The sequence below is a fragment of the Falco peregrinus genome, chromosome 3 (assembly GCF_023634155.1).
Source record: "Falco peregrinus isolate bFalPer1 chromosome 3, bFalPer1.pri, whole genome shotgun sequence".
In the NCBI taxonomy this organism is placed as follows: Eukaryota; Metazoa; Chordata; class Aves; order Falconiformes; family Falconidae; genus Falco; species Falco peregrinus.
In genome coordinates this window covers 59,149,398-59,174,004 of record NC_073723.1, presented here as the reverse complement: position 1 = coordinate 59,174,004, position 24,607 = coordinate 59,149,398, and the positions used below count along the sequence as shown (strand labels likewise).

At 39.5% G+C, this 24,607-nt stretch overlaps 1 protein-coding gene across 4 annotated transcripts in view; it reads left to right on the top strand.

Moving 5' to 3' along the window:
- The window catches only part of MYOM1 (myomesin 1), an 81,388-nt gene that overhangs the window by 32,509 nt on the left and 24,272 nt on the right, over positions 1 to 24,607 (top strand). For 3 of the 4 annotated variants that reach the window (XM_027785326.2, XM_027785323.2, XM_055799416.1), the window contains 15 exons: positions 2,758 to 2,899; positions 5,052 to 5,251; positions 6,763 to 6,819; positions 7,189 to 7,313; positions 8,852 to 9,035; positions 10,048 to 10,222; positions 12,469 to 12,590; positions 13,494 to 13,817; positions 15,433 to 15,629; positions 16,403 to 16,529; positions 17,254 to 17,438; positions 18,493 to 18,607; positions 23,044 to 23,200; positions 24,133 to 24,239; positions 24,361 to 24,405. In XM_027785326.2, coding sequence (XP_027641127.1) covers positions 2,758 to 2,899; positions 5,052 to 5,251; positions 6,763 to 6,819; positions 7,189 to 7,313; positions 8,852 to 9,035; positions 10,048 to 10,222; positions 12,469 to 12,590; positions 13,494 to 13,817; positions 15,433 to 15,629; positions 16,403 to 16,529; positions 17,254 to 17,438; positions 18,493 to 18,607; positions 23,044 to 23,200; positions 24,133 to 24,239; positions 24,361 to 24,405 — 2,262 coding nt within the window. The remainder of the gene's footprint in view (positions 1 to 2,757; positions 2,900 to 5,051; positions 5,252 to 6,762; positions 6,820 to 7,188; positions 7,314 to 8,851; positions 9,036 to 10,047; positions 10,223 to 12,468; positions 12,591 to 13,493; positions 13,818 to 15,432; positions 15,630 to 16,402; positions 16,530 to 17,253; positions 17,439 to 18,492; positions 18,608 to 23,043; positions 23,201 to 24,132; positions 24,240 to 24,360; positions 24,406 to 24,607) is intronic. The other variant, XM_013298412.3, reaches the window with a different exon arrangement.

The window sequence follows — 24,607 nt, the reverse complement described above, 5'->3', positions numbered from 1 at the left end:
TTCCCTCCACTCAGCACTGGTGAGACTCATCTGGAATGCTGGATTGAGTTCTGGGCTTCCCAGTACAAGGGAGATGACTTACTGGAGTGCGTCCAGTGAAGGGCTGTGAAGGTGATTGAAGGCTTGGAGCACCTCTCCTATGCAGAAAGGCTGAGAGAACTGGGGCTGTTCAGCCTGGAGAAGAGAGGGCTATGGGGAGTTTATCTATATGTATAGATACCTGACGGAAGGGAGTAAGGACAACAGTGCCAGGCTCTTGTCAGTGGTGCCCAGTGTCAGGACAAGAGGCTATGGACACAAATTAAAATACAGGAAAGCTCATTTTAACATAAGAAAACACTTTTTTTAATACAAGGGTGACTGAATACTGGAATAGGTTACCCAGACAGGCTGTGGAGTCTCCATCCTTGGAGATATCCAAAACCTGATTTAACATAGTCCTGGGCAACCAGGTCTAGCCGAGCCAGCTTTGATCTTAGGGTTGGACTACACAATCTCTGGAGTTGCCTGCCAATCTCAACCATTCTGTGATTCTCTATAGTAAAGCAGCAGAGTGTACAATTAAAATGCAATTTCTCCAGGTGTTGTTTGCTTGTACCACAAAAAAACTTCCTTGAATTTCTATTAGAGAAATATCTCTTTAAAAGGAGCCATGACTATCAGGTTGTGTGCTGATTCTATATCTGTCCCAGCTGCTAAAAGCAGCTGAAGTGTGTAATGCTAACTCAAAATGCTCTGGGAATTCTTGGCTCTAAGACCATGCCCAGAATGGTACTATGTTGCCAAGTCCAGCAGAGCTGTGTGAGATAACAGCCTGCTCAGAAAATATGACTGGAGCAGATGTTTTCATCACCTGAGGAAAGACTCTACTGAAATGAGCAGCTGTGACAAGAAATAGGACTTGCCTTTCTTGCTTTGTTTAAAATTGTGCTGCCATATAAATAAATAATCACCCTCATTCCTGTTACATCTTCCAGCAGCTCAGGTACGACCTGATTGCAAACCCACAATCCCTTTCACCAGAGTATCTTATTAGCCAATCAGTGTGTTTGCCAAATTCTAATTAGAGCAATTATATTATACATTCCTACTTAAAATGTCCCCACAGTCTCAGGTTAGCTACTATATTCCTCACTGCTCCTTCTAAACTGTAGACAGATTTGCTGTAAATGGCTAGCTATGGTATTTAGGCACAAGCCGTTGTCTTTCTGTGTTACACACAGAAATTCCTGTGTATAGATGGAAGTGAGCACTGCACTGATCAAGTACATGTTGTTAAGTCTCTAGATGGACTTAGAGAGGGTGTGTGACCCTTCTGCCATGGTTACAGATGAGCATTTGTCAGCAAGCCCATCAGGGGTGAAATCCTAGCCTCCTGGAGGCTGATCAGCAATGCTGGTTGTCCCAGCTATTTCCCAGTCTGTCTTGGAAAGAAACTGTGGTGTCTCATGTTCCATCAAGTGGTAAATACGGGCAACTAAAACTTTTCATATGGAGAGCACTAAATGCATGTTGTTATTGCTCTTAATGTTCCTATTATTTTGTTATCTGGATTGCTTATATCCTGTATGTTATTGTTTTTAAAAATACATCAGGTTAGCTGTAATTAGAGCACGTAAGCTCCATATGATGCTACTCTGCCTGTAAGAGAAGAAACAGTGTAAAATGTGGGTTTCTTTTTTCTGAAGACTACTGTTTTACTTAAGCCATTTTTTTTCTGAAGGCCAAAAGCATAAAAAATAGGGATTACTGTATATTGCAGTACAAAATCCTGTAATGCCTTGAAACACCGATACTGTTTAAGAAGTCTAGGGTTTAGATAGAATGTATGAAAAAGGTTTTTTAGCAAAGTATTTTTTTCTTCAGATCTATACATCTTTCTTGTCTAAGTCAGGTCTTCTTTTAAACTTACAACAGGGCTTGAAAAATGCTACACGTAAGTGTACAAATTGGTGCTATTCTTCAGAGAAACCACCTCTTTTCTTTGAAAATCTTTCATACATTCTTCCAGTAAAGGTTATTTTTCTCGACATGAAAATTACCCTATCTCACCAATCAGACTCTGTGTAAACAGTAAAATTCCCCAGTGCCCAGCACTGTGCTCTGTTTTTTAAAGTTTTCAATAAGATATGTCCAGAAGCTGAAGCCAGGACCCTTTGACATCAGCAGTCCCAGGTTTGTGATAAACACTTGAAAGGAACAATATGCTCATTCTTATGGAGGTTATATTCCACAGTGATAGTGTATGTGTAATATAATTAAAATTCAAAAGGTTTTGATACCTTTGCAGTTCATAGGTAAGCGAAAACAAACAATGAAGGGCCATGTGTGGAGGTAAGAGCTTTCAGTGTTGTATATGCAGTGGATGAATACTTTTGATTGAGCCATTACCTGGCAGTAAGACAATATATCAGCCTCTTCTCCTAAGTAGAATAGCAGGTAAATATACAGTCTGTGGAGTTTTTCATTCAGCTACGTCTCTGACAGTGACCCAACCAGAATGCATGTTACTAATTTTGTTTAAAATGCCTAGGTGAACTACATGTACAGTATGCTATAACATACTAAGCATTTGTAAATGTGCCAAAGAGAAACCCAAAACCTAGAAAAAACACTGGCAATATAAAAATAAATACTTTTTGAAGCCAGTAATGGAACTTCTTTTTTTGGCTCATTAGGTGCAGAGTTTGGTCCTAAAGATTAATAATTGAGAAAGAACTATGGTTCACATTTGGAAACATGTCTCCATCCTCACAGATGCTGACGCTGAAATCCCAGGAGCCCCTGGCGCACCACTAGATGTGCAGTGCTTAGATGCCAACAAAGATTATGTCATTGTCTCCTGGAAGCAGCCTGCTGTTGATGGAGGAAACCCCATCCTTGGATATTTCATTGACAGGTCAGTGAGCACGCCAGACTGGAGAATTTATATTGCTGCTCATTCTAACTCAAAAATCTAAAATCACATTGAAAAGCATGAGATAAAATGGTCATTTTGTTATTTTAATTCTTGTTGCTGGCCAGAAGAAAATCATTTTTTTTGGTTTAGATTGGCTGGGCCTGATACAACTTTCATGGAAATAATTACGTCCTGCTTCATTTAACTACATAGAAAGGATTCTGTGAGACACTGCATAGCTCAGCCCTCGCTGCTTCCTGTGGGGCTTGAGAGGCTTTGGGACTTTGCAGCGGTTGGTAGCTTGCAGAATCAGCTCCATCAGGCAGCTGTGGCTCCTTCTGTGTCAGTGCTCTCCTGCACCTTTCCAAATAGTTACTACGTAGCACAAAGCAAAATATTATCCCAAAGGGACTTACATTTCTTTTATGCACTGTTGTTTTCCAAACTCTTAGATTGACAAGCTGCATGCAGGTCACGCGTAGGTGTTTTTCTCTGTAACAATAAGAGTTTGAAATAATTTTTAAAAATATGAAACGTCAATGTGTCACACAGTGGCAGGATTCCAGAAGCCTGGGGTTTAAGAAATTCAGTCAGTATTTTGAGACTTGCAATGATCTTCGGAGCTGCTAATATCTATTTGAATGTCAGTAACAGAATACATCATTAGTAGTATGGTGTTCCTGTGGGTTTATTCAGATGCATGTTAAAAAAACCCGCAAACATTTTATATATATATATATATATTTATATATGCCACTGTATTATGCCGTTGTATATATATAAATTATATATGTGAAAAAGAAGTCATTGCTTTGTGAAATAAATCTAACATTAGTACGTTCAATTCAAATATAATTAAAATAATAAAAAAATGGTTTTCTAACTTCTGAGTGTCAGTTGCCACTGTAACTATGCTGCGCTAGACCTAAGCTATGGTTCTCACATTCATTGAAAAAGCCTAAACAAAAGACAGGACTAGACTCTGAAAAATAAAATCTCATTTTAAAACTAGGCTATTGAGGGATGTCAGCACTAAGACTAACCTCAAGATGAATGGCACTTTGCTTTTTCCTTTGTGTTCACCTTCTTTATTCTAAATTTGCTCCTAAATTCAAAGCTGTGTTGCTGCTCTCCAGTATTTGATCCCACTGAAGGTATTTAGGCACCCAAATATTCAGCCAGGTTAGCCCCTAACCTGGAGTAAGGACCCTAGAGTAAGTGGGTAACCCAAGGCAGCAGGAGGGGTCTGTGCTAATGCTAGGGGCAAAGCGTGGGCATCCTTTGCCCCAAGCAGAAACCAGAGCCACAAAACCACCCTGAGCAAGATGGTAACAATTCCCAGAAAAGAGATGCTCACAGATGCCAAGAAATCTGGGTAGGCACTGCAACATTCAGTTTGGCAGGTATCTCATTAACAATAAAAAGTCTTTCCCAAGCTGCTAGTTCATGTTCCTGTTGACCATGTTGCGGATACAGGGAACCCATCCCCACAGGCTCCTCCTGGCTGCCTGAGCTGAAGTCACTGCAGTCCCTTCCTGCTGCTTGTTATCTCTTCTGCCAGAAAACAGCCTCCTGTCAGGTGTGAGGTTTTGCAGCAGCAGGACCAGCATCACTTTGCAGGGTCTTGTCATTGCAGTGGCTGCAGCCACCAAACCAAAGGCTCCCTTGGCAGCCCCAGCAGCCTTTGAAGCAGGGTCCAGCTGCGTGACTGACTTTAACCCCATTCACAGCCATCTGTGTGCTGGGCTGGTCACAGAACTCACAACGGAGGTCTCCATGCCCCATGAAGCCCATCATTTTGTAGGATGTAGTGAAGCACTGCATGAAACATGAACTGGTCACCTTCTGGCAAATGTAAAAGATACATGTAATTCATGTCACTCCAAGAATGCTAAAGCTGACACTCCTTAAGCATACTTCGGAGAGTTTAAACAGTGAATTGAGTTCTGCTCATGCGCCTTCCTCAGTTCAGGAAAGAAGGGGTGCAGCTGTGAGGGATTTAGTGCATGCCCAGATGGTACTTCATCCCTGACCCGTGGGTGCAGCTGCTTTGCTGTCACCAGTATACAACGCTGCAGAGGAAACTGGTATGAACCAGCTAAGTCGGCATTTTCCCCTTCCCAGCACTGCTCTTGTTCTTTCTGTTTTTCAGGTGTGAGGTTGGCACGGCCCACTGGACCCAGTGCAATGAGACTCCTGTGAAATTTGCTCGTTTCCCTGTCACTGGTCTGATTGAAGGCCGTTCCTACATTTTCCGAGTCCGAGCTGTGAACAAAGCTGGCATCAGCCTACCATCCCGGGTGTCAGAGCCCGTGGCTGCTCTGGATCCTGCTGACAGAGCCAGGCTTAGAAGTAAGATGTGCTTTTTGCAGGTTACCTGCGAGGTTTAAGTAATTAAAAAAAAATAATAATATAACGATCTACTCATAAACCTTTGAAATACCACTAGAGGGAGCAATGCAAAAACAAAATATTCTTTGGAAACAGCTTTGCCAGGAAGAAATCATCTCGGTGCTCTTTGCACAAAGTGCTCTGTTGGCTGAAGTGGCTTTGGCTGGCTGTGGTGCTGTGCTCCGAACTTGCAGGAAGGGGGGAAAAAGGCACAGGAGAGCTAATTGCCTAAAGAGACTTGCTTTTGTTCAGCCAACAAAATAGCTGAATGGATCCTGTGAATAGTCTGTCTCTGAGTCGCAGACAAGGGTGGCTCATTCTGGGCTCATGTGATGATTGAAGTCTTCCAGTAACATCAGTACAATACCAGGGTAGCCCAACAGATCCCAAGTTCCCTGCTTTCTGACATTTTGCCAGTCAAGGATATTTCTCCTGTGTCACAGACATTTTGCTTCCAAATACATCTCTCTACCCATATGCCAAAATCATATGCCTAAAATCCAATTATTTCTACTAATTTTGGAAGTCCTGTTATTTAAAATGGTGCAGTGTGAAGGGGTATTGCATGCAAGCTACAGGGCTCCCACAGTCCCAGCTTGTATGTCTACAAAGCTGCAAGCTACAGGCTGCAGTCAGATGATCATAGTTCCCATTCAAAAGAAAAACAAAAGGCCAGAGGAAGAAGGTTTGGCGCTGCTGGGAAGCACTGTGCTCAGACAAACATGTGAAACCTGAAGTCTGGAGGAGACTCCTTGGTGGGAAGGGTGGAAACTGATCTCCTCCTCTCATCCTTCATGATCCAACAGATCAGCCAATATAAGGTCAAGCATGTGGAGGTGGAGAACAGAATTTGCAAAAATTATCTCTGAAAGTGCATTGACCTGGTTGATAGCTGAATGCATAACTGCAGTAATATGCTGACGTAGCGGTGCTGAGAGAGCCACCAAATCATATCAAGTGGGTATGTTGAGTCAGGCTGAGCCATTTCTGTTTGTGACTGTGACCCATGATTTGAAAGCTGGTAATGTGAGGGAAAGTGGTTAAAAAGAGACAAAGAGCAGCCTGCAGGAATTTGGCTTTTCGTTTAATGAGTGAGCTGTTAAACTAAGTGAATAGGGTATGGAAAAGACAGTTGAAGTTCACTCTTTGAAAACTATGAGCTGAGTGAGCCAAATACCTCTGCTTGTCACCTCGGTGACCTCAGTGACGTTTCAGGAAGGAATAGCTGTTTCAGTGGATTAAATTGTCTAGCTCTATTGATCACTGAGCTGCCTTTAATATTCAAGCTGGTAAACGTACAACTAGTTTGGGTAACTAGCTTACTATGTGAGTAACAGTCACAGTAGTAACGAAAAATAGAGCTGATGTGAATCTTGCAAATGTTAATTTTGAACCACAGGAGTCAGTTTTCTCATTATTTCAAAAGTTTTTGAAGTCTCCCATTCCCTTGATACCTCTGACATTTGTTTCAGGTCACCCTTCTGCTCCATGGACTGGACAGATTATTGTCACTGAGGAAGAACCTGCAGGTAAACACAGTCCTTTTGCCTACAAAAGCCTAATGTGAAGCTGGCTGAATAATTAGAACTCCCAGTGAGTTCAGTAGACTTTGGCACACACCCAAAGTCCGTTGTTCTGAGAGTCACTTGACCTTGAATAACTCACAACTTGGTTGTCAAGGTGAGGTTTCATTATTCAAGACCTAACAAATAAACATGCTTAGAATTAGAAGGACGTTTAAAACCAATGTTTAGAAGGCTTTTAACTTTATGTTTAAAAAAAATATCAGATGCCACAGTACATTAATACTCCTATAATTTAATTAATGGCACTAATTCTGATAAAAATATGAAGGAATTAAATCCCAGTTCCCTTTCCTATTCTCCACTGTTCTTCAGAGGGTGTTGTTCCTGGTCCACCTACAGACCTCCAAGTTACTGAAGCCACCAAGAACTATGTTGTGCTTAGCTGGAAACCTCCAGGACAGCGGGGCCATGAGGGTATCATGTACTTTGTGGAAAAGGTAAAATTGGACAAAATCAGAACCATGTTGTGGCAATCTTTTACATTTCTTTTACCGTCTCTTCTGGACTTTTACTTAACTTTCATTTCCACCTAAGACTTCCAAACTAGGGCCAGGACTAGAACTCCGTCAAGATAACTGTTACTGTAGGTTAAGATAAACCAGGAAGAAAAGAAAGATGGGAAATAGAAAAGTAGATGCAGAACATGTCACACACTGTAATATCCTTTTATGAATTGTGTCATTGACCTACCCTGGAGTAGACAAGCTGTCAGACTCCCTCCATAATGAGAAAGCACAGAGCAAAGTCACATGTTTATGTATATATATCACACACACATATATATGATATATAAAAATGTGTATTTATATATATATATATGTAAAATAAAATCTGTATAAATGAAGCTTGTCTGGTGGGACAGATTGTTAACATTTTGGATGGAGGCATTCTGCAAGAGTTTCTTGGCATCAGTGCTTTCTCCTCCAGCTGTCTTTTCATGTTTATCCTTTACATTAACTTTCCATTTGCTTCACAAGCTCAACAAAGATGACAAAATTTCTTTTCTAGAACAGCATAAGTCTGAATTTTGGTGTCCTGCTTTTCTGAGATGTTCTTGCTTGGCTGCTAGCCTAGAAAATTCTTCATTCCATCACCTTTTTTACTTGTATCTCATGGCTCACAAACTTTTTTATCAATGCTTTTCCCTATCAATCTAGAGGTGTCATCAAGGGAGACATAAATATCTTCCCATTATGTGTTTTTCATCTCTCTTACAAAATCTGGTCTAAAAGATGACTTTCACTTAGCAACAGACTTAGAGAGGATGAATATATGAATTTTGAGTTTCCATATAAGAAAGCTTTGTAATAACATATTGCATGCTGAGTACTGAGCACTAATGTCACATAGATAATGTTCTCCTGAGAATTTGAAATCCCTCAGAAACCAGAATGATTAATTGAGATTATCCTTAATGTAAATCACAGGCAAAAATTAATCACTAATATTAATGGTATAAATGGTCGAAGTATGTAGAACTTCTAGCCACAGAAATAAAAATAATTCACAAATTAATTGCACATGTTGATTTTTTCTGGAGAATGAAGGGCAGATCCTGATTAATTCTGGAAGCCACCACAAAAAAATTGAGTGACATGAACATCTAGAAGCAATGTGGCAATGTTAGAATTTTGTTCTTTCAATGATGTTGAATGTCTGCAGAACTTATTTTGAAAGTGGTTCAGAACTGGGTGCAGTTCATAACAACATCACTTCCTTGTGGTGGAGAGGAGTTTAGCTTTGATATATTAAACCCAGTAAGATTTTATGTATGTTTTCTGGGGTAGGTAAACATTTGGCAGATTCATAAGCTTTGAAATGCATTCATTCTGCGGAAAGGCCCAAAAAAGGAACATGACTCCCTCTTCTCCATTGCAGACATACATTTGGTGGTCTGGGTAGAATGTCCTGTTGGGTTAGACACTCAGCTTTTAGATGTTTTTGTTCCAAACATGGTTTCTGGGTTTGACCACAGTGCATTGCTGGCACAGAGGACTGGCAAAGGGTGAACACCGAGATCCCTGTGAAGTCTCCTCGCTTTGCAGTTTTTGATTTGGCTGAAGGCAAATCCTACTGCTTCCGAGTTCGCTGTTGCAATTCAGCTGGAATCGGTGAACCTTCAGAAGCAACTGAAGCCACTGTAGTGGACGACAAACTTGGTAAGTGTGTGGTCGTATGTATTCAATTACCTCCATGGTATCTTTTCATTTTATGATGTAATGGTTTTGGCCGAAGACAGATAGCTGCCCAGTAAATAATTCAAGTATAAACAGTAGCCAGTGACTTATTCCCTTTAGCTAAAATAATTTTAGTTTGGTTGTTGAACCTTTAACGTATACTCAAATGACAGATGCAAACCAAGGGAATTAAGCTGCAAATAATGATGCCAAGAACTGCGAAGGCTGCAAATAGTGAAAGAAAATGAATACTCAAGGAAGTAGAAAAATGTTTTGTTTTACTTACAGTCTTTATTGAAAATAAGCCCAGACATCAGCAGAGTTTAACCTTTCTTGTTTGCCAAGTTAAACAAAAGTGAGAAATTTAATACTTATGTGAATGCAGAGTCTATTTCCACTGCAAGAGAAGCCAAGATGTTCACCACAGTAAAGCATCAGTAGCTACACCTACATTAGCAATTTATTTCCAAAGAGCAGTGCAGATTTCAAGCCAGTTCCCGGATTGTCTCTGTTTACTTCATACTGTTTGAATTCTCAGAGCAGTCTGATGCACATGAACTACATTCTTTTAGAAGAGTAAACCCGCTCTTCTGAAAAACACTTTAGATGCCTTTTACACTTAGCAGGGGCATTGGTTTCTGACTTATTCTGCAGGCACAAAATCTTCAGTGTGCACCTAAACTTTTTCCCTTTTAGAAAGCTCCAAATCACATCTCTAGTGCAGATGTTCAGCACAAGGGAATAAACTAGATGTAGTTTGAAGGAAATGCCCTGAATCATAGGCAATGGAGAAATGAGGCAGCTCACCACCGAAGGCTTGAACCTACTGACCTTGTCCTGTTGTGCCAGATTACTTAGTTTAAATCAGAGGAGTTTTTTGAGGGTTAAATCTGTATTGGTTGTACTAATATAATCAAGAATAGAATGTCATCCTTATTTTATTTGTAAATTTTGACTGGCTGGTCACTGATTTATTTCTGTTTCTCTCCCACAGATATTCCCAAAGCTCCGGGCCGTATTATGCCAACGAGGAATACAGATACCTCTGTTGTTGTCACTTGGACAGAGCCCCCAGATGCCAAGGAGCTGGTTGGGTACTACATTGAGTCAAGTGTAGTTGGATCTGGCCGTTGGGAACCATGCAACAACAACCCAGTGAAAGGCACAAGGTAACAGATTTTAAGCATGGAAATTATGGTCATCAGTTTTTGATTTACTGGAGAGATGTGCTTTCCAGCCATTAGTAGTAGTAGTAGTAGAGTTAATCACTGTGTGGTAGCCAGCAGGCTGGAATCACTCTTGCAGATGAAGTTCATAAGAAATTACAAACACATATTTCAAACTGTGAGTCTTCTCCAAAAAGAATTTATAATCAACCTTATAATAGAAATAATTAGTCAAGGGGGAAGGAAACATGTACATTGCTAGTGAAGAAAAGAGAAGCAGCTCACTAGTTCTAGCTGTTTTACAGCCTATCAGTTTGATGAAAAACAGTACAGTGAGGAATGACTGAAGTTACAAATGCGGAAGACTGCATAATGTTTGGAAGCAAAGTCCTTTGTTTTGGAAGACTGCTGTTAACATTTCTGGACTGTGTATCTAGAATGTCAGGAGGACATGTGGACTATATCACACTAACAATATTGCTTTCTAACTGCTCTTGCAATTATCAAGATACTAATGAACACTCTTAAATATTGGGTGTAAACTCACATTGCTTACTGACATGAAGCTCAGTCTGCAGTCAGAAGAAATAATCAAGATTTAAAACTTTGCAAGCTAAATCAGGTTTGGTTTTATTTGAATGAGGATGTAATCTTCAGAGTCTAAAGGAGTAACTGCAAAAATTGATCACAAGTGGATTAATGTCAATCCAGAAGCAGTCCCTGTTTGTTATGACTGATTATGCTTATTTGTAATTGCTATCCATGACAACATTTATCGCAATAAGTAACACTCTGCTAAATACCCTTGGACCAATTTTATTGTTTAGAAGGGCACTGTAAATGCTTAGTATATCAAAAGTACCTAAACCCCCACTTGCTTGAACACAAGCACAACAATTTCCTTTAAGTATTTTGTGCATTTATATTGCAACAGTTGTATGTGGTAATATTATATACTTCTATGATTTATATTGTGGTTGCATCAAGTATTGGTGAAGTTTCATGTTGCTTTCTGATGTTAAAATATGAAATGTGATCTTTATTCATTGTAGAAATAAAAATATTGTTCTGAGTTTCTATATACTGTGATATTACTACACTGCTTAGGTTCCTATCATTGCATTTTTAGTCAGTGCAATATAATGTATGATGCAGTCAGGCACAGGCTGTCTGTAAATTCTAGCTGAGTCAGTCTCAAGGCATTAGCTGTAGCTCATAGTTTGCATTATGCAGTATATTTTGATCTTCTGAAATATGTTTTCTGCACACATCCTAGTTAAAGCAAATGATTTGGAAAAGTCTGGTTGAATGGGTAGGGAAGATTCTGCTCTGAAAATTTTGATTCAGGTTTTATTTTTTTCACTACAATAAAATTTTCATTTTTGAATATTGTTTTCCATGTTATATTTGCTTTGTACATCATTGCATGATGTCAGCATTGCTAGTGGAAGATGTGACATTATGAAGCAGAACAAAATAAAAGTAATGTGAAATAAAATACACTGAAAATACCTATTGAAAAATAAATGTTGTTTTAAATAAAGTATTTACATTCCCAAAACTCATTTTTTCTGAAAGAAATTATTCCTGTCTCGGGAAATTTTGTGTTTTCAGGGTGAATACCAGAGAAAATTGGTGAGTGTTTTTCATGTAATCATTAGGCAATCCAGTAGAAAAAATATTCTAATAAAAGAGTTTGTCTGACTTAGATTATTGTGCCATGAACGAAAGCAAGAAAGTGAAATTAAAAAATCAGACACTGCATAGCTCTTGCACAATACCCTATAATTTTTTTTGAACACTGCAATTTTTCATTTATGATTGGAAGTGAATTATGGGAACTTGCGCTACAGGTGTCTTTTAGTTATGAAGATATCCCACAAGAAAATACAGAGCTTATGTCTGCAGATTTTTGCATTGTTTCCATTAGAAAGTATGGATTGTACATAATAACAGAAGTAAGTTAGACCCTCTAGCAACACAAAAACTTGTGTATTCTTAAGAAGGAAAGACTGTTGATAAATGGTATGTCTGAAGAGACATGGTTTTAGATATTATCTTTGTTGCATGTGTGAGGTGCTTAGATACTTTCTGCATTCTCTGACATTCATTTAAGTGACTGGGGTCATGGTTTATCCTCAGTTTTCAGAAACCAGAATACATTTTATGGAAGAAATGCTTTATTTTCCTCTTAAGTTTTTTTAATATTCTTCATACTTTCTAAGTATTCCTTCACTGGTTTACTTTAGATTCATTTGCCATGGGCTCGTCAATGGTGAGAAGTACATTTTCAGAGTCAGAGCTGTTAATGCAGCGGGGCTCAGTGAATTTTCACAGGATTCAGAGCCTATAGAAGTGCAAGCAGCCATTGGTAAGCTATTTTCCATTGCTCTTTTCAATTATAAATATGTTGGGGTTTAATTAAGTAAAGATGTTTTCAGCAACTATTTGTAACTAATTGTTTTGTTTTACAATGCTATCCACAAATAATAATTTATCCATAGATCTTATGGTCTCACAGTCATAGTTTCACAGTCACTGCACTCTTGTAGACTGTTCACCTTCAACATCCAGTCTTCTTCAGGTGTTTCTTGTGAACCACTGTAAGAGAGCACTGCCAAGTTCACTTCATAGGTATCCTGGAAAATGGAATGGCATTCTGATTCTGTAATGTGGTATTTATCACCTCTAATGCACACATCCTATATACCATCAGTTACTAAGAAATTTGTTTCCATACCTAAATCTAATAATCAGTGCAATGTGTCTTTTGTAAACCTTCTATAACCCTGTGTGTTCTCCCTTTGTTGATTAATTATTTCTGTTTACCACTGCCTGAACTAATCCATAAAGATTAATGAGATTATCGAGCCACAATAAGTTGTGTGTCTGCAACACCCTCACTCATTTGTATCAAAACCATGTACCTCACAGCCTTAGAGCACAGAGATACAGCCTATGGCAATTTTATGAAATCATCTTGAAAGGATCAGAAATATGACTTGGAAGATCTGATACAAAAAAAAATGTAGCCAATGTAGATTACTATTAACTTTCCATATTTATTCTGCTTTGCTTGTGAGCAAGTTGAGAGGTATTAGGTGCATTTCAAATTTTTGTGAATGCAAGCTTAACGTTTTGTATGTAAAACCTGTGATTTGTCATACTTTGGCTGTATTGTTCACTGTATGCATTTCTTTGTTCTGTTGACTAAATGAAGAAAAAACAATATATTCTAATTCAAAATGTCTTTGCTGTTTTCTGGCAATTATAGGGGGAGGATTGCTTCATGGTGTGTGTCCTGAACTGAGTGGTAAAGCTGGTGGACTAACAGACTGCACTATCAGCTGGGAAGGCATGCATGAGTCCTCCCAGCCTATCTTTGACACAGATGCTTTGCTAAAATGCAATGCTAAATTTAATAAAGACACACTACCCAGTAGCTCTGACAAACTGGGGAGAACAGGAGACAATAACATGAGAGAAATGGTTAAAGATGCTGTCACATCTGCACCACAAAATATTGCTGCTAAGCAGGCAAGTAAGTCTCGACCTGGGAATCTTTTGACACTGGAAAAAGTGACAAAGAAAGATACAGGTGAGAGTTAATAAAATAAATAGATTTCACTGCTTTGTTACATCCACTTCAGACAGTTATAACCTCTGCTTGTCCATGCCACAAGTGAAAGCGCTCTCCAGTGATGCATCTTCTATCAGACCCATTAATTACATGCTCCGTTAAGATCATTGTGCATGGAATGGTATTGGAGACCACTTTACAAACTTAGTGACTACTGAAAGCGAAACCTACAAATCTGTTTACTAATTTAATAGCTTGCTTGACTACATATTAATGTATTATTTCTAAGTCACTTCAGTAATTTGTTAGGTGTTTTGTTACCTAGCCTCTGGGTTATGTATGTGTGAAGGAAAAAAAATTTGATTAGGATGGTAAGCATGAAAATCTGTGTTCTGTTAGGATGTATGAAGATCCTTTGTGGATTTATGCCTAAGCTACAGCTTATCCTGTGAGACACAGTGCTAATGAACATTGTGTTGTATCTCTGACTGACAGCAATATGTAGTGAGGAAAACCTATCAAGTTGCAGGTACACACACAAAATCGTGTTTTATGTTGTCAACACCTAAATACCCATTGTGCCTGAGAAATGTGGAGGCTTGAATTTCATATAGGTCCTGGTACCTGGCCAGTGAACTGAATTCCTCCCCAGGCCTCTGAAGTGAGACTCAAAAGTCTTATGCAAAGCACTGAAGAGAAAATGAAGTGGAGGCACCTGGGGCTAGCTGGCACTGACATAAAACATGAAAGAGAAAAGGAAACATCTACGATGTAGGATTTCTATCAAAAGAACTTAAGGGTCACAAGTAGGGCTCTTCACTGGTCCATGACATATTGGGTGTGGGCAAGCATTTCCCCACTAGATACAGAAAAGTCTTTATAAGAAAATGGGTTGGGATGAAGTTAATGATTTCTGTGTTGTTAAAAAAAAAGTGAAATTAAAGAAAGAGACTAAAGAGACTATGCCACAGATTTTTTAATGTAAGTTCCAGTAACAGACATGTTCCCTTTCTGGTCAGTCTACAGTGCCTATGATCACACTTCCTTCCACTAAAGGTAAGATCATGTGATGGGTGCAATGATAAAATTTGCACAGTGTGTAAATTTAAAAGAAAAAAACCAAAAAAAAAGAATGAACAGATAAAGTCCATTCTCGGAAGGGAAGAATGTGGGCCTATTTAAAAAAAAGATACAACAATCAATACAACAAATATTGTATGTGTGAAAAAAGGGTTTGTTTTCAGCAAAAGAAACCAAATCATTGCATCTCCATTTTTTTTTACTTTTCCTGTAATACTAGTTTTAGTTCCTCATTCTTCACAGTTTTGAAGCGAGTCGTGAGCACTTACATCAGAGCTGCAACTGCAACACATTTTTTCACTATGTATCAGCTTGCTTCTCAAAAAACAAACAATCCTGAAAACTAATTCCTGTGCAGTTTAGACTTCTTCAATTGGTTTATGGAAGCTTTTATCCTGCGTTTCTTATTTCAGCTCCAGAAATTTCCCTTGACCACGTAAATATTGTCCTAATTAGGAAATGCAGGATGGGAGCCACCTGAATACAGTAGCTGAATGCCAGTCTAACTATCAAAATATAACTTCCTATTTATGTATTATTCACATTGAAACAGCTGCTCCATCTCCACCTTATGACATCACGATACTTGAGAGTGTTCGTGACTCGATGGTATTGGGATGGAAACAACCTAAAGTCGTTGGTGGAACAGAAATTACCGGCTACTACGTGAATTATCGTGAAGTGGTTGATGGAGTTCCTGGGAAATGGATGGAAGCCAACATCAAGGCCATTAGTGAAAGGGCGTACAGGGTAAGAGGTTAATTTCTGTTATTGCTGTGGGTGCAGATAATATTTCCAAAACAGACCTCAAAAGCAGATTCAGATGAATTATGATTCAGTGTACAGATTGCTGTTCAGAGGGTTTTATATCTGTGATAACAAATTTATTTAGCTCTGTTAAACGTCTGTGCAAAATGGTCTGTGCACTTACCTGTTAGTCTGGCACCAACTGTCATCTGTGAATTCACTACTCTAGACATAGTCTGATCTTTTGTAAGTCAGCCCCTCACAACAAATGGCATTCCTACTGGGCTTGGTGGACCTACCCCAGTGCTTGCTGGTGCTGGAACCAGCTCTGTGCCAGCTGTGTTCTGTGATCACTTCTTGACCCAATTTAAAGACAGAGCTAGCTACAACCTTGTTGAGCTGCTTCACAAATTAAAAGCACTGCCAGGACTGAGTTGCACCCCACTGTGAGGACACCTCTTGCCTTAAGTGAATTTACTCTGTATTAAGAGACAGATTAATGTGATTGTTGAGCAATACCCTGCTCCCTCCCTGGCTACCAAAGTGTCTATCAATAGGAAAAAGGTTACAATTAGAGCATGCCAAGACCACTCATGTATGCTCCATTGTGGATTAGGGGAAAAGCCAAGATAGTTATCGCCTTATGTATGATGTCAATAACGCTTTCATCTATTCAGGCACTTAAAAGCACACTCATGGGTTCAATAATTGTCATTGAGACTTTTTTCTAAAGCCGTAATCCAAAGTCAATAAGTACCATCTCGTTAATTCTGCAGATTCAAAACCTGAAGGAAAACATGGTGTACCAGTTCCAGGTGGCTGCTGCTAACCTGGCTGGGGTTGGGACACCCTCCCTACCCAGCCAGCCCTTCAAATGTGAAGAATGGACCATTGCTGTACCTGGTAGGATCCTGAGTGGGAACTGGAGGTTACTCACAGCCCAAGGGTGCTCTGCAGTCGGTTGCCTAAGTTCTCAATGCTTTCAGTTTCCAGGGGAGTCAGTGGGCACTGAAGTTCATACCTAGGCTTGAATCTCCATCACTTTGATTTAGTACATTTACAATGATACATTAAACAATCCGTGTTTAATCAGTAGCATTTTACAAGCAGCTTGTATTTTCTTTATCTTTCCTGCTTGGCTCCTGAACTGTGTCTGCCACTTTGCTTCCTAGTTTAAATGGTAGGCATAAATACCTGTCTAAGGTACAGGGCAGAGAAGAATGAGGTCCTGCAACCCTTGTCTCTGGTCAAGATTGCTGGCCTTTTAACACTAGTTGAAATGAATGAGAACAACCTTCATTGACTTCAGTGGACTTTAGAGCAGTCCTTGAAGCAGCACATTAGCTTAATAATTAACTTATTTCCCTGAGTTTGGAGATTACTTATTTGTTTTGTTTGTTCATAAATATTTGATCAAGATACCAGCCTCAACGATTTTTTGGTTTTTGGGCTAGTCTTTTTAATAGGCATGGGTTGTATTTATATCAGGTCTAGATATGATACAGAGGAGCTGTACATATTATGTCAGCTCTAGGTGTACAACATGGTGTCTGGTTTTGTTTCTGAAGTCTGCACTAGCTCCTTTGGGATTTGTTTTGATATCACAACTTCAGCTTTTACCTTTCAGGGCCACCCCATGATGTCACATGCACAGAAGTTAGGAAGGACTCTTTGGTTTTACTGTGGAAGGAACCAGTTTATACTGGTCGTAGTCCCATAGTTGGTTATTATGTTGATATGAAGGAAACTGAAGCAAAGGAGGAACACTGGAAAAGTGTCAATGAGAAGCCACTTCAAAAGAAATTCTTGAAGGTAAATTGCTTAAGATTCAAATACTGGTATAACAGTATAACCTTGAAGAAGTCAGCCTTCAATAGCATCTTCCTGTGCTGATCATGGTTCCATTTAATAAAAGACATAGTAGTCTATGTTGTGCTAAGGATATATACTTGTAATGCCTGTATAGTCAGAGAAGACAGTAACTCAGAAGACAACCTGGTATGACAAGGCTAAAAATAAAAGAAAGCACTGCTAAACCCAAATACCACTCTTGTAACACAGGAGGCATCCCTAGCATTTTCTGGTTCAAGAGCAAGATAGGTATGGCAACAGATGGCACAAAACCAGGTGCCATGATAATGTGGCAGGTGACCATTTCTAATAGAAAGTACCTTCTCACATTTCACAGCAAGTTAAACCCAAGTTTTTTGCACTATTATGCTACATCATTTTGTGGAATGACTTCTAAATTAGGGTTCAGCAGTATCTCAGTTCTAGAGATATGTCTGAAGTAGTTTTGCTATTTGTATGCTTTTCAGAATATTTGAAAGACAACTCATTTTAAAGTGTGATCCTTTTATATAGGTTTAAAAGGAGTATCCACAGATGTTATAATGTCAGTATGATTCCTGAAGTCACTATAATTAAATCTGTACAATTAAATGCCCTTCTGTTTCTGAATAGGTGTGGCTGCCACTTATTACCCTGATAATTTCATTTTTAAAAGCCAGATCTACCTGCAGTAAAAGACTATGATGTTTCAGAGGTCAAGGTACATGAGTTAAAAACATCCTGTTCCAATAACAATGCTCCTTTTGCAAAGAAATCGATGACAGTGATGACGCTGTCTAAACGTTAGCTATGCATACAAGGAAAGAGCAAGCCATACAGATTAGTCATGTCACTATGGAACTGGAAAAAAAAAAAAGAGGAAGAAATATTTGTCCACTGTAAAAGAAGGGGGAAAAAAAAAAGAAAAAAAAAGAAAGGAAATATAACTATCAACTATCCAGACTGATCTGTAATAAGTGTGGAATTAAAATCAGTGTTTTGTAACACATAGTGTATGTATATTTGCTTCCTCCAGATAGGTGGCCTAAAACAAGGTGTGAGCTATGTGTTCCGTGTGCGGGCAACAAACCAAGCTGGTGTTGGGAAACCATCTGATGTCACAGATCCTGTCGTAGCTGAAACACGACCAGGTTTGTTAGAAATACTTCCTCTTTTTCATCATATTTAAACAGGTTCCTGTTTGTGTGATGTGTTTGCACACGGGCTGCATGCAGTTTGACCCCCTCAAGTAAAACTTTTTTACTAAGCAGGAAATGAGTTAAGGGTAATATTTGACTTTCATGTCTGGTATATTTTAAGGTCAGAACAGATTGTCTAACACATCCAGGGATACAAAAATACAATAAAGCTGTAAGATTTGCATATAGCTATAGATAGATGCATAAGCAGAGGACCCACCAAGATCAGCTTGACCAAAAAAGGGTACAATTGTATATTTTGCCTTTCCTATAGTAAACTGGCTGTTTATGCTTTATCGTTCTCCTTTCTTTAACTTCTGTAATATGTCTGAGGAAAGAAAGGGTAAAAGAAATTACTTTTTTTCCCTTGGCCTTTAAAATAAAGATTTCAAAAATGTAATGAAGTCACTTTGGAGGCCTCTCTCAGTAGGAATTCAAGTGCAACTTGCTGGAGTCATCCTTGAAGGCTGGCTCCAGCGTGGCTATAATGCCAGCAAGAAACGCAGGAACTGGTGCAGAGGCAGAATCTCCACACCTGGAATTTCAGAAAACTTCTGAGTTTTATTTAGCTGTACAGGTAACATAAGTGACTTTGATCGAAGTCAACACCTTTTTGTCACTAAGTCCCTAACAGAAAACACAAGCATGGGCTTATGGCTTAGTCATCTATAGACTATTTTAGAAGTGGAGGGTCCTACAAGGTGGAGAAACAAACTCCCCGATATTTTAACCAAATCTGGTATAAGGTCAGTATGACGCAAGAAGGTACAGAGGTACAACCCAGCCTGGATCCACCACACACCCTTTTTCCCCTGACAAGTTCCCTTCCTTCAGCTGCAGATTTTCATACCTGATCCCACCTGGGAAGATTTCTAAGAGCCTTACAAGGACAGGAACGGAGGCAGGAGCGGGCTGTGGGCAGGCAGCAGGCAGGCAGGGCAGTGCGGGGGCCTGGGGCAGCGGGGCACGGGGAGCACAAGTGGCAGCGTGGGGGCACAGGCGAAGGAGGTCCCTAGCTGGGCAAACAGCCGACTGACCTGTCTGCACAGTCAGGCTGATAGCTGCTCCTGCCTGGAGGAACAGTCGGGTTTTATTTGGGGTGGTATTGACTGTGAGGTGTTGAGCAGCCATCACTGCCCATCAACAGTTCCCATTCCCACCTGGCTGCCTCAGGAGCATTTCCTTGGGATCATTCCCCTGCTTCTGACTCCCAGGTCCATTTTTACATCTCCTATTCCTGCAGCAGCACTGGCCCAGCTCTTATAAATGCCTGGTCTTTATGTCCAGGGTAATCCTGAGGCTGTAAGTCAAGAAAGTCTGAAAAAGGAGGTCTGAAGCTGGGGTGTAAAAGAACTGGAAAACTCAGAGTGGGGAGACTGGGGTGACTGCCTGTGAGACCATTACAATTCAAAACAACACACCAATGTAAATTTGTGAAGATGATCATCACGACAGAAAAAAAATTGTACAGTGATTTCCGTGTTCACTTAAATGAGACGCATGCCCACCTGGCAATATAAACTTGAGCAGAACATTTGGTTTACAGACCTCACCAGTAGAGAAGAAGCTACATCTTGGGATCATGGCCTTTTAGCAAGTGAGGCCAGGCTTCACAGGTGTAATGTCTGAGGGATCACCAGCAAGTCAGGGTTTGGCACAGCGAAATCTCAGGGAAGCTGGAAATGGCTTACTTGTACAAACCCGGTTGACCCATATTTTGAGCAGAGATCTGCAGATATGGCATCCCCCAAACTAATCTTCTTAAAAGTATTAAGAAAGGACAAAAGGCTAATTAAAATAATTATTTCAGAAAGCAATCTCTTGGGGAGGCTGCCACCTTTCTTACTCAAACCACACAAATCTCAAGAACAATCATACAACTTTTTAAAAATTATCACAAGTCTTTGAGTGTTGCCCAATGAATTCTGCCTTTATTACCACCCTGGATGAAGACAAAATAGTGTCAGATCTCTCTAGACAATCCCTGCTAGTATGTTGCTTTTTGGCAAATGTGTAAAATCACAAGATGACTGAGCTGTCTAATCAAAGAACGTAAGTAAATAATATCCTAAATTAAAATATTTGCATACAACTGGTACTAACTGTCTTTATCCACTGAAATGTGTAAGTATAATGATGTGATACTTTACATCTACCTTCTCCTGTTTGAAAACCACATTTAATTTTTACAGTTATCTTCTAAAATTAAATTAAAAAACCCACCCATATAAACAAATACCAATCCAGGCTACCTTTGAACCCTAACTTTGTCTTTAGACAAAAGCACTTCAGTGTGTGTGTATATTACAGGAAGCAGGGGAAATGCAGACTGCAACTCTTCCCCATTGCTGCCCTCAGTCCTTGTGCAACTTTGTGCAAAGCAAAAATTGTGATTCTGCACCAGTCACTTGAGAAAGGCTTGAACCTCAGAAATTAATGAAACCTTGTCCTGTTCAGCTTTTCTGACTAGCTGTATTCAAAATGGTGCCGTTAACTCCAGTGTTTTGAGGCTGTCTGCTTTACCTTCATGCTACCTCTTTCCTTTTAATGCATTAAACCACTCAGATAAATGGAGATTTGATATGACATCTAAGTATTTTATTTCTTGTGATGACTTTAAGAGGCGGTCTAGGTGATATGTTGAAACCACCAAGCTGTCTAGAGGAGGGTAACTACGACTGCCTCTTTGGTTCCACTTTATAGGATAGATGGAGACCTCTAGTCAGTAATTTAAACAGATATTTTTTTTTACTCGTGTAAATATTAGAGGTAAATGCCATCATCATTTCTGAAAATAAATGCTATGTATTGTTATCATAATGAGAATGCCGTAAAACAAATATAAAACATCCTGTCCTTCAAATGAACCTTCTGGCTGTAATTCTTTGCACATTGCATAAACTGCCATAAAAAGATTCATGTGCTAATGATCTACAGGAAACTAAACATTAATGAAATGTCAAGTGATGAATTTGCATATAATAAATTAAATTATAAAAAATTTGCAAATATGTTGCTGCCTAGTAAAATATTTGTAGACCTTAGACTTCATTTATCAAATATTAGTACTTAGTGCTTCATTACTGCAAGGGTTGGTAAATAACAGTACCAAAATGGGAATATTAATCTCATCTTTCATTAAATGGTTATGCCAAATTATAAAGACTAAGAAAGCTGCATGTACACAAATTGTCATTACAGGAGCTACTCACAGTGCTGGAAAGGACCTGAATAGTATTAGGATGATGAAACAGAGATCTCCTTGTATGCTTGAGGCTCATTAAGAATTATGCTGAAAATAAAGCATTTAATCTCAATGTCAGGAATAAGGCTTTTGTCTTTAAGGTACAATACTTTGTGGAAAAGTGTGTCATTAGCATTCTGGGCAGCCCAGAATTGTCTTAGGCTAAGTAACATAACATGAGTGGCCTATTCAGATGCAAGATCCAGCTCAGAGCTGTTTGGAAAAGGAGGCTGGACGTTCTCCAGCACCTCTCAGTGCACATGCTCTCCCTGACATTCTCAGACAAGTTGTTGAAATGAAAATTAATGCCACAGATGACGGGCTTGCTGAGCCTCCCAAATCGCAGACAAAATTCCCTCAGCTTCACTAGGATGCGAGGGATCAGTATAGAGGTGCCTTTGGGTTTCTGATCTGAGATTCAGCCCCAGGGCCTTTTAGAGGACAAACTGGGTCACTTTATCCAGCTCAAGGACTGTAGGTACTGGCAAAACAGGGTGGGCGACTTAAGCAGCTAATTGCAAATATTCGCTCCCTTTGTGGGCCCAGGATTAATGCTGCAGACGGTAGCAGGGCCAGGTGCCAAGCACAGCAATTAAACCAACCTCCCGGAGTGAAGCCAGAGTCACTGAAAATGTGCCTCAGTTGCACAAGTGTGCACTGCTAGGGTAACTCCATTGTTTCCTCTTCTGCCTCCTGCACCTCTTCAAACACCCACATTTGCACACGGTATTCCCTGTAGAAGTTCTTATCTTACTAGAGAATAATAAAATCATGACGTATAACAAAAGTTCTGTCTACCCCTTACCATGGAAAATACTGCTATTTAATATTTCAAACATTTAGTGGATTTAAAAGCTTGCTTTATTTTTTTCCCTTCAGATTTTTCCGGAACAAATATCACTCTCATGTAGGCTTAGACTTGCTCAAATAAACCAGTTGATTTATGATGCTCTTTAATCTTTGGATTAGAATAAGAACAGTTCTTGTGAATCAAAAGATTGAGGATGCCAATGTTTGCAGCAGTTGATGTGCCAGCTGAGAAAATGGCAAGGATCTGTTTTAATCCACCCTATGAATGATATCTATATGCATTTGTTTCCTGGCTTCTCTGAGAAAATGGAATTGCCTTGTTCTGCTCTTTCAGGAACCAAGGAAGTGGTGGTTGATGTAGATGACAATGGAGTAATTTCCCTGAACTTTGAATGTGACCAGATGTCTCCAAACTCTGAGTTTGTTTGGTCCAAGAATTATGAACCAATTGCGGATGACTCCCGACTGAATATCGATACCAAAGGTGGAAAGTAAGAACCCTCAGGGGCAGCAATAGTTTCATGTTTGAGAGATCTAGACTGGTCACAGAAATCCATCCTTTTGGATTGAGGTACCAGTAAGAGGTACCTCTGCCTCCATTACTGTGAGGCTACTTCATGAGTATGCTGTTCTCTAGCAAGTCCACATGCAGACCATTAGGAAGTAACTTGCACAGAATGAGTCAGATCTCCTGTTTAGGCAGTTTAGTTATGTTGAGGCATAGGGAGGGAAAATCTGTCTTCTGTCAGCCTATAACCTGTTAATCAAGGCAAATTATTATTATTATTATTCCTATTGTTATTATTTTAAGTCTCCAAAGGGTAAAATTACTTGGCTGCTTGCAAAATGCTTTTGCCATGTAATACTCTCACAATTTTTGGAGGTGCTGTAATAAGCAAGACTCTCTTCTGATGGCACCACCACAGCCTGATTTGGTAACTTCTTAATGCTCTACAAGCCTACTCTGTTTCTTCAGGCTTTTAACAGAGAGGAAGAAGTGGCAAAGGCACAGGTTCAGCCTATGAAGTGCCTCTGTGCTCTTCTAGCTCTAGAAACCATACAGAAAGAAACGGTGCCTCACCACACTCATGGTATTGCATATGAAAATTGAATCAGCCTGTACTTAAATCTCCTTCCACGCTCACCCAAGACTTGACAGCGTGTTTTTAAGCATTCTTGAGCTAGGTTAAACTAGCTATCTCCAGCACTTTTGGTGCTATCTGAGAGTTGTGCCATCTCCACTTGTGCTACACGTGATAGGACCTACCCTGGTTTATACTGGCCAGAGCCCTGCATTTGCCTCTTCAGTCAGAGCAAAAGCTAATACAAGACTATTCTTATCTGGTGTTATAGACATAAGGGAAGGGGTTGGTTCAGACTGATCTCATCTTTCTATCAAAATGCTTTTTTTTTCTTCCTAAAGGTCAAAAGCTATCTTTAAGGATCTTGGAGAAGATGATTTGGGCATTTACTCTTGTGTTGTTACAGACACTGATGGAGTCTCATCAAGCCACACAATTGATGAGGAAGGTAAACACAATGTCTATTAAGCATGTCTGTTTTGCTTTCACATCTGTTTTTCCCTGCTGCTGTGTATCTCAGACCCATAAGGCATACACACCTTGTATTATTTCTTTTATGTCTTTTGCAGAAATGAAACGCCTGCTTGCTCTGAGCCATGAACGCAAATTCCCAAGTAAGTGAATCAAATATGTCTGTAGGGAAATGTTCTGCATGCAGTGGGGTATCACAAAGCTCCTGCCACCATCAGCTGGGGAAGTCACTATAGTATTTTCAAGTGAAAGGGGTTTTGCATTAAAAATCTAAGATTCCTTTATTTTTTTCTCTTTCCTTCAGTACATTTGGGTATTACTGATGTTCTTCCTGATTTGTTGCAG